Source organism: Idiotropiscis lumnitzeri, chromosome 14 (assembly GCF_059441095.1).
Source record: "Idiotropiscis lumnitzeri isolate Australia: NSW breed Sydney's pygmy pipehorse chromosome 14, RoL_Ilum_1.0, whole genome shotgun sequence".
Taxonomy (NCBI): Eukaryota; Metazoa; Chordata; class Actinopteri; order Syngnathiformes; family Syngnathidae; genus Idiotropiscis; species Idiotropiscis lumnitzeri.
Window position 1 is genome coordinate 16,597,784 of NC_142404.1, and position 10,303 is coordinate 16,608,086.

At 39.9% G+C, this 10,303-nt stretch overlaps 1 protein-coding gene across 1 annotated transcript; it reads left to right on the top strand.

Annotated features, from left to right (window-relative positions):
* Positions 1 to 251: 251 nt before the first annotated feature.
* On the top strand, positions 252 to 10,145 carry ttc21b (tetratricopeptide repeat domain 21B). The gene is made up of 29 exons (XM_088314329.1): positions 252 to 427; positions 694 to 823; positions 925 to 1,035; positions 1,124 to 1,290; positions 1,355 to 1,477; positions 1,586 to 1,743; positions 1,906 to 1,990; positions 2,091 to 2,189; positions 2,269 to 2,461; positions 3,197 to 3,294; positions 3,415 to 3,615; positions 3,690 to 3,819; positions 3,903 to 4,060; positions 4,209 to 4,433; positions 4,504 to 4,742; positions 4,878 to 4,950; positions 5,462 to 5,572; positions 5,644 to 5,782; positions 6,171 to 6,277; positions 6,423 to 6,611; positions 6,773 to 6,883; positions 6,969 to 7,050; positions 7,477 to 7,627; positions 7,701 to 7,862; positions 8,066 to 8,261; positions 8,431 to 8,655; positions 8,930 to 9,050; positions 9,136 to 9,203; positions 9,287 to 10,145. The coding sequence occupies exons 1-29, from the start codon at positions 404 to 406 to the stop codon at positions 9,362 to 9,364; spliced, it is 3,954 nt and encodes a 1,317-aa protein (XP_088170455.1). The 5' UTR covers positions 252 to 403; the 3' UTR covers positions 9,365 to 10,145.
* Positions 10,146 to 10,303: the final 158 nt, after the last annotated feature.

Consider the following 10,303-nt stretch of genomic DNA (forward strand, 5'->3'; position numbering starts at 1 on the left):
GGGTGTTTCAAAGGCTATTCAGCACATGCATTACGTTTAACTTGAAAGCCACTTTCTGGTTAACATGTGACGCGTCAACAAAAGACAGCTATTATACTGTACTTTTAAAGGAATTTAACGTGGTTTTTTTTTTAGCCATGATGGCGCCAACGTCTGCATTCTTCGATTTCTCCAGCTGGAGGCAGTATTGCGCTTCTCACCTAAACTAACAACGAAGAAGAAAAATAAGCAGTCTGTGGTTACTAGGCAACGTGAGAAAGAGGGATCTCAATATGGCGGTGAGCCTGTTACACGACGAAACAACATAACTGTAATGGTTGATCATAAACGCTACCACCAAATGGAAAAATAGGTTCCAATTCGCCTTTCAATTGCTGCACACGCTCAGCGTTTTTCAGCCGAAATGGAAAATGAAGAGATGACATTGGTGAGCGAACGTTTTACACACGCTTTACTTGCAATTCACAACAATAATATGATGTCTCATTACTGCGTTTTTAAGAGAATAGCGCGTATGTTGCTTTTGGTTAGTGCCTTTGCACTACATTGCATTACTGTAAAACTTTAGCACACTGACAAATAAAATCACTGAGAGTAAAAGTAAAACGTCTCATACATATAAATGCTCAAGTAAAGTACAGACACTTTATAAATCATCCTCAGTGCAGTAATAAAATATGTTGTTGTTCTTAGGCTTCAATCAGATATTATTGCTCCGAGAAATATTTCAACCACGCTGTGAACGCTGCAGCTGGTGCTCTGACAAAATTCAGAGGCGACCCAGTCCTCAGTTTCTTCCATGGATATGGCACTTTAATGCAAGGTAAACTGAAAACTGAAGAAAGAAATGCTTATATGTTTTCAGTAGTGCACTTTACTCATTAATTAACTACAAATGTAACTTATTTTTTTACTTAATCTCAGATTCGATTCGAGAAGCCACAGCAGAGTTGGACACCCTAAAAGATGCACGAGATGTATCTTTGTGCACGTTAATGGCACTTGTCTATGCTGAGAAGAAAAAGACAAAACCTGGTAAGACAACAAACTGATATTATTAATGACATATAAATGTACCAGAGGTTATTTTTAAATATTTGAATTGATATCTTTGTCATCCCAGATAGAGAAGTTGTTCAAGAACTTGAAGCTAAAATCAAGGAGGACCGGAAAAGTGCATCTCCCCAGAGTCTTTACCATGCTGGCTTGTTTCTCTGGCTATTAGGCCGGAATGATAAAGCAAGAGAATACGCAGAGCGAATGATCAAACTGTCCAATGGCTCCAAAGAGGTAATACATTCATGACACTGCGCATGTATGGGGGGGGAAAAGATATGACAAATCTGTTCTCTAGGGCATAATCCTGAAAGGATGGATAGATGTGACTTGTGGGAAGGATGTATATGCCAGAAAGGCTGGAAAGTACTTTGACGAAGGGCTGAAGGACGGACCAGATGTTTTTGCTCTGATGGGAAAGGTAAGCTAGCGAGAATGCTTGGATTTCTCTTTTTTTTTTTAAATTCCTGTACATCTTTATAACATTGCTTTGATTATTGTGATTAAAGGGATGTCTGTTCTGTCCTAGGCACAATATTACGAATATCGTCAGAACTACTCTGGCGCATTAGATGTGGTTAACAAGATCATTGCCAGTTTCCCTGGGTTCTTGCCTGCTCTTATTAAGAAAATGAAGCTGTTTTTAAACCTCCAAGACTGGGAGCAAACAACCGAGGCAGCAATCAGGTGAGGAGTGACACGTTTTGATGCTCGGAAGTTAAAATGAGGTTATTGCAAGCACATCAGTCTTCCATTATTTTCTATTTTTCTATTAGAATTATATTTGCCTTCCTCCCATTCAACAAAACTAAACACTTTCTTCAATTTATACCTTCTGTATCATTTCAGACTTTTACAAATGGATAAAAACAACCTGGATGCACTACAAATGTTAACTCTGCATTCTTTATGTAAAAATGGAGATATCGCAGAGGTAAATTCACACAATTCCAATATGTACTTCAAGACGATCATGACCTGACGTGACACGCCTCATGGACTCATTTGTACTGTTTGTGTATCTCACTTGGCAGTCAACAAAACATCTTTCCAAGCTCATCAGCAGTCTGGACATGCTGGAGCCACGAAACCCTGAGCTTGCTTATAGAATGTCTCTTGCATTCACCAGAGTTGTAAGACAGACTCTATTTGTGTTTTTTAGTTTTGTCTCATATGGAATCTCACAATTTCTTATGTGTTCATTCCTCATAGTGTGGACGAAATGAAAAAGTGCTCGAGCAGGTGTTCAGAATGGTGGAAAAAGCATTCTGCGTGACAGAAGGCAACTCGGATTTAGCCACAGAGTTGGGCTATCTTATGGTGCTTCAGGGTAAAATCAAGGAGGCCATAAAGTGGTACAAGACAGCCATGACTCTGGATGAGACGAGCCTCCCTGCACTCACTGGTAAATTGCAAATGCTTTAGATAACGTAAAAGAAAAAAAAAAGAGTTGAGTAGTATATACGGTAAATGATCATGCATGAGCTTTCGGGGTTTATTTTAAATGTATTTATTGCAGTATTACTGTTCATCAATACAGAAGAAGGAAGGTCAAACAATACTTTGAGAATTGTAGTTAAAAATATTTAGTGATTTTTTTTTTATCGTGCACTCGACAAACACTCCATATATTAAAAGAAAAACTAATACTAAAACTAATTAAAAAAAACTATATGATCCATTTTTGAAAAAATAAAAAGTAAAACTAAACAACACTAAATTTAATCAAATTGAAAAAAAAACAACAAAAGTCAACACAAACTATAAAAAAAAAAGAAATCTCAAACTCTTACAACCCTGTCGACAAGGTGTCGGATAATCTACATTTCTGACAAGCATTTCATTAAAGGAAGACGAGAAGTAGCAACAGGAGACGACAAATAAGTCGTTGCTAACCGCTAACTTGATATGAAACACTTGAATGAGTGCTTAAGTGGTACAATGCACTTTTAACAGAAGTCTTGCTGCAATGGCGTTATCCAAGATGAACAGACAATTAGCAAGTAAATTAATGAGTAGAGAGAAAATAATTCAACAGGTACACGTCAAGCTCTTTTTTTTTTTTTAATTCAATGTATCTTTCCTATGCAACTCAATAACCCAGCCTTACTTACATGTTAATTGTGATTTTGTTGACCAGGCATAATTCGATGCCAGCTGATCGAAGGCCGCCTCGAAGATGCAGACCAACAACTGGAATTTCTCACGGAAATTCAGCAATCCATCGGAAAATCGGGGGTATCATTTATTAAAAGCGCTCTCGTGATCTTCTTTTTCTTAATTGTCATCCAAGGGCATCTGCTCCTGCACGTCAACATGTGGTTAATATCTCAGCTCAATGTTTTTTTGTCTCGTTAGGACCTCATTTACCTGCGTGCGCTTGTGGCAATAAAAAAGCGGCACCCTCAAGAAGATGTCACCAAGCTCCTGAACGACGCCGTGGAAACCCACTTGTCCACTCTCCAGGGTCTACCTTTGGGCGCCGAGTACTTTCACAAGTTGAACCCTGACTTCCTCTTACAGATTGTCAAGGAGTACCTCGCCCTGTGTCCCACTAAAGTACAACTTTCGGTTTTCATCTTGAAAATGTGTCTTTGGAATTTGGATTAATGCAAAATTCTCTTCTGGTTTAGCCTCCCGCTCAGGGCCAGTCGCCTGCTCCGCAACTCAAGCACTGTGCTGCATTGTTGGATACCGTGGTCAAGATTGTGCCAGGGCTCCTTCAAGGACTCTTCCTTCAAGCCAAAGTCAGATATCAATCTGGTAAGCACGGCATTTGAAATGTGCTGGCTGCTTTTTTTTTCTTTTTTTTTCCTAACGACTACTGTACATCTCTGTCCATGCAGGCGATGTTGATGCCGCTCAGAGCAGTCTGCAACACTGCCTCGAACACTATCCTTCTCACACGGACTCTCATCTGCTCATGGCGCAGATCCACTTGCTGCGGGGGAGCTTCACGTTGTGCTCGCAGTCGCTTGAAGTCTGCCTCAGCCATAACTTTGAGGTGAGATGGTCATATCCTTGCCGTCGCAATTCGGTTTGTGTGTGGAGTTCCGGAGCATATTCAAGTCACATAACGATGTTCAACTACACTGTATAGCTCTCGTACGCGACACGGAGATAACATTTAATTATCAACTTGTTCATTTCAGATTCGAGAACATCCCTTGTATCTCCTGATCAAAGCTCAGGCAAAGAAGAAAATGGGAGAACTGACCGAGGCTATTCAGATTTTGCAAATGGCAATGAGTCTTCCCGGGGTGTGCAGGGCTGGCGCATCAGCCAAGTCCAAAAACAAAAAGATCGACCTGAGCTCTGCAGACTGTGTCTCTGTCTTCTTGGAGTTAGCTGAGGCTTTGTGGCTCAATGGAGAACAGGTATGAAGAATGCATATTTGGAATCGGTACTGTACCGTCTGTTGACTCATGCACCAATTCAATATACCAGCATGAAGCTGCCAAAGTGATGCAGGATGCCATCAACGAGTTCTCGGGGAGCTCCGAAGAGCTCCGGGTCACGATTGCCAACGCAGACCTGGCTTTGCTTCGCGGTGACACAGAGCTGGCATTGAGCATGCTGAGAAACATTACACCTGAGCAGCTCTACTACAGCCAAGCCAAGGAGAAAATGGCTGACATTTACCTGACCCACAAAAAGGATAAACGTCTCTATGTGAGCTGCTACAGGTGAGTGGTGGTAAATTCCATTTTGATGTCACTTTCTGTTATTTAAAGTAGCGAGAAAGGATACAAAAAAACGTGTCTCCATTTAGTATGTTTCAGAGGGATGTATTTGATGTAATGTCCTGGTCTGTTCTCCAGGGAAATGGTGGACAAGCTACCTGGTCCTCAAACATACGTTTTACTGGGGGACGCTTACATGCACATTTTAGAGGTAAGCTGCAGAAACAATGAATGCTTTTTATTTATTTATTTATTTTTTTTACTTCCTTCAGATCAACTTTATAGCTGTATTATTTTTTTCATTGCAACCCAAACTTTACTTCTCATATAGTACTTGAAAAATAATATTAATAATTTTATTTATTTTTTTATTTTTATTTTATGGCTCTTTTATTCACTGAAATATATTGCGCATTTAAATGTTGAGTCAACACTGGTACCCGCTATCCAGTGTGCGTTATCATGGCCACCTACTGTCACTTTTTGGTTCTACATATTCAGCATCCAAAACAAATGACAGTAATATCAGGTAAAAAAAAAAAAGACATTTTCAGACAAAATAGCCGCCTCGTGAGATCTCCCAAAATTTGTGGATTTTACTGATTTTATCTTTTTGGGTTGACTTACCCTTTAACTTTTAAAAAAGCTGCTTTAACACCCAATCAGTATCGAGTGCCAAGTGGTCAATCACTCACTGTTTTGTTCACTGTGCATGTCATCAGCCGGAAAAAGCCATTGAGGTCTACGAGCACGCTCTGGAGAAAACCCCCAAAGACGGTGCTCTTGCCAGCAAGTTTGGCAAAGCTCTGGTCAAGACTCATTATTACGCCAAGGTTTTGTATCAGCGCATGATTGCATCGCAGAACGATCCACCGTGTTGACACAAAGCTTCCTTTTTACACAGGCAATCCATTACTATGAAGCGGCGCTGACGTCTGAGCAGCAGAACTTCCTTCGCTATGACCTGGCTGAGCTGCTCATGAAGATGAAGCAATACGAGCGATGTGAGAGACTCTTGCATGACTCTCTCTCCCGTGAATCAGGTGCAGTTCTCCTCACGCGACACAAATCATGGCTGTTGATGTCATGCAAAATTTTTTAAAGTGCAACAACTTGACAGGTAGCATGTAGAACGGGGCTTCGGGCTAGCTTGACTGCTCTAGCGCGGCTCGAAGTAACCCGGTGGGATTTATTCCAGCCACCAGAGGTTTTAAGCGTATATATTTTGCATCTTAAATTTGTAGAGGGGAGAGCACGACTTTTTTTTTTGTGGTGGTAATATTCAAATTTGTCAGGGTTGCTAACAACAATCCTCTGGGATGTGTGAAATCATTACCAAAAGTAGGATAGATTTTTTTTTTCCAGTTCAACTCAGCTTTTTTTTTTGTTGCTCATGATCGTAATTTCCAACTTTTCTACCTCCCAACAAAGTGAATGAACTGACAGCCCTCTCAGATGATTGCCGTTATCTTATGCTGTTGGCGAAGGTCCAAAACAAGGTTGACAAAACAGACGAAGCCTTAACAACACTACAAAAGGTAAGTACTTCTAATTGTTTAGCTCATTACTGACATTTTCTAATTTCCATCAAAGGTTAATTGCGTTATCTCGAAGCAGGTCTGCTACAGAAAACACTAAAACATTACGGCAGTAGTATACAATGATAAATGGTACTGTTGCTAGGCCCGGGATGTGCAGGCCAAGGTGCTAAAGCGGGTGGAATTGGAGGAGCCTGACGCCATCCCCATGCAGAAGCAGCTCGCTGCCAAGATCTGCTCTGAGATCGCTCAGCACTACACGAGCCAGAGGGGCTATGAGAGAGCAATCAAGTTCTACAAAGAAGCTCTTGTTTACTGTGAGACGGATCACAAGGTCTGTACCACTGAATCAAAACCTCCTATGTCTTCCCTGTCGCAGCTGTGCTTGACCGGCCTGAGCATCTTTTAGAATCTCATCCTTACATTGTACGAATCCTTTTGGGGGATTTGGGAAGAGGTAACGGATGGGATTCACACAAAACTCGCCATTTCTAGGTGATGCTGGAGTTGGCGCAAATTTTCCTCACCATAGATGAGCTTGATTCGTGCCAGGAACAATGCAGCGTCATTTTGCAGAACGACCAGTTTAATGAAGATGCAACTTTGGTGCGTTCGGTCTTTCACTGCATACTCGGCCGTTATTCTTTCGAAACACGTGGCTCTTACTTATTTTCAACGTGTTTGTGTTTAGATGATGGCCGATCTGATGTTCAGGAGACAAGACTATGAGCAGGCTGTCTTCCGCTATCAGCAACTCCTGGAGCGCAAGCCAGGTGCAAAACATACACTTTCTTACAATCAATTATTACGTTTGTGCAGGACTGCCAAGGTCTTGAGTCACCACTTTGTTGGTGTTGTGATCCTTCACACAACAGTCATTTTGATTAAAAAAAAAAAAAAAACGATCATCACGGAAGCCAGAACATTGTGATAAGGATCAGGGTAGGCGTCAAGAATTTAATCTTAAAAACTGAACTGTCCACCCGCCACGATCATAATGTTAGCACTTCGGGCTGAAACCATTAATCAAATAATTTGGTTGCAAAACAAAGTTAAAGCAAAATCCCTGGCTTGAAGCTTTTACATGCAGACTAAGACTTTTGCACAGTTCTGTCTATACATTGTTGGTATCGACAGATGAGTCAACACATAATTGAAAAACATTCTTTTTGCTTTGTTTTTTTTTTTTAACACGAAAGACAACTACCCAACACTGTCACGTCTCATTGACTTGCTGAGGAGGGCAGGAAAGTTGGAAGATGTGCCCAAATGTTTTGATAAAGCAGAAAAACATTCTTCTCGAGCGAAGTTTGACCCCGGTTTTAACTACTGCAAAGGGCTTTATCTTTGGTGAGTCGGATTTTGCTTATGATTTTATTGTTTTGTTACATGTCATCCAACTAAGGTTGTGCTTGTTGCTCAGGTACACGGGGGAACCGAATGCTGCTCTGCGCCACTTCAACCAGGCACGGAAAGACAATGATTGGGGTCAAAACGCAATTTATAACATGATTGAAATTTACCTAAATCCCGACAGCGACACTATGGGAGGAGAAGTATTTGAGAATTTAGATGGTGAAGTTGGGTGAGTGGAAAAGATTTCCTGGAGAGTGGTGACATGACACAGGAGTTTTATACTTTATAAAAACATAATTGATACATTAAGTAAGTACGCTCTGTTGGTGTTATAGGGAGTGTGGAAAAACTCCAATCTCAAGTCACCACTGTTCTGTATCCTCTATAACTCAAATACTAAAAAATGCAAACGTTTCATCCTATCTGATTCAGGAACTCGACAGAGAAGCAAGAGACAGAGCAAGTTGCGGTGAGAACAGCCGAGAGGCTCGTAAAGGAGATAAAGCCGCAGACACCGGGTGGACATGTACAGCTTCGTATCCTGGAGAACTACTGCTTACTGGCCACCAAACAGAAAGCCAATATAGAGAAAGCTCTCTCTGTTTTCACAGAGTTTGCCACCACTGAAGTGAGTAATCCGTGATGGTATGCTTGTATGACTGCATTCTTCCCAGTTTAGATTTTTTTTTTTACCTTCCCCTATCACCTACGACGCTAATATCGGAAGACAAGAAGGGGAGGGTGCGGTGTTTCTGCCTGAGTCCTGTTTGACCAGGATGTTGTGTGTTTGGATTTAGAAAGACCACGTGCCAGCACTGTTAGCCATGGCAACGGCATACATGATGCTGAAACAAACTCCTCGAGCCAGGAACCAACTGAAGCGTATCGCCAAGATGACGTGGAATATCGTTGATGCCGACGAGTTTGAGAAGAGCTGGCTTCTCCTGGCGGACATCTACATCCATTCAGGGAAATACGACTTGGCAGACGACCTCCTCAAGCGATGCCTCAATCATAACAAGGTCTGTCACTTTGTTGAAATAAATTTTACTGTCGGGCTGAACAATTAATCCAATTCAAATCGACATTGTGATGTAGTAGGATGCCATTTTCAAAACAATTTGATTTATTGTTTCTGTTTATTTTAAAAATTCATGGGAAGAAAAAAGAATCTAATATTAATTTGTAATATTGAGGAAACAATAATCATTTTTAACATTATTCTGCCCTAATGTGCAGGCCTTTTTATTTATTTATTTATTTTTAATCAAGGATTTAACTGTATTTTCTCTGCAGTCATGTTGTAAAGCTTATGAGTATCGTGGTTTTATAATGGAAAAAGAGCAGGCATTCAGAGATGCAGCAATCAATTATGAACTGACTTGGAAATATGGAAATCAGTCCAACCCAACCATCGGTATGTTCACCAAACTCACTTGTGAGGATACATTTGGATGACGAACATGATATTTTAAAGAAAATGTCTACATTCTACATTTCAGGATACAAGCTTGCGTTCAACTACTTAAAAGCAAAGCGCCATTTTGATGCCATCGATGTTTGTCACAAGGTGAGGGCGGTGTCTTGCGGTGCTTGCATTTGGAAAGTGACCCATCATTTTTGTAATCACAAATTGTTTTGCTCCATTCACAGGTTCTTGCCGCACATCCAAATTATCCAAAAATGAGAAAGGACATTTTGGACAAAGCTCGTGCTGCCTTAAGGCCATAAGATGTTGCCCACCTGTTGAATTAGGGACAAATAAATGTCCAGGACGGAAACATGTTGAAAATTTGGATCACCATGTTTTGCTTTTATGGCAATTAGTCCACAGCGGATATAAAAAGTCTACACACCCCTGTTCAGTTATATCCATAGATATAAGATATATCCTGTTGTAAATCAGACAAATCATGGAGTTAGGGTTAGCATTCTGCTTTCTTTAGCGGATACGTTTAATAAACAGTCACTTTAATATTTTCATCAGAAATTTTCAATGAAAAGCATTTATCCAAAACACAAAAAAGATTATTTTTGTATGGTTTTATCACGAGTCTTATTTTCAGCCTTTCTGTGTAATCGCCAGCCTCCTGCTTTAAGATTAGCTACAACTGTCTGATTTTATGAGACACAATGCAATCTCTGTGTTAAAATTTGTTACAAAGAGAAAGTTCTGTTTTGAATCACACGCAGTTATTCATTTATTATTAAGTTTATTATTGTGTTTGTTGTTTGCAGTGGTGTTTAACTGGTTTTTCATTTTGCTGCCTTATTACAACAGTTGAGTTGAATCTCATTGATTGAGTGAGTATGTTTTTTTTTTTTTCTTTCAACACTGCGATTAATCTCTGACTTGATTTCCCTCCTTGTTATAATTAATGAGGGTGTATTTTTTTACATTTGCATAATATTTTTCAGAACTGTTTTTACGTTACATAATTGTATTTTGATTATTTTATTTCTATATTTAATGTACATTTTAATTTAATAATATACACTTGTCAACAACAAATTTGAACATTCTTGTTTTATTTTGGATTGTTTTGATTTTTTTTTTTTTTTAAATATTAACTTTTTCTCCTGTCACATTGGGGGGTGGGCGGTGGTGGTTTAGATGTTTTTTTGTATCTCTAAAATCTTGTGCAATACGGATTTTACCATGGGTTGTAA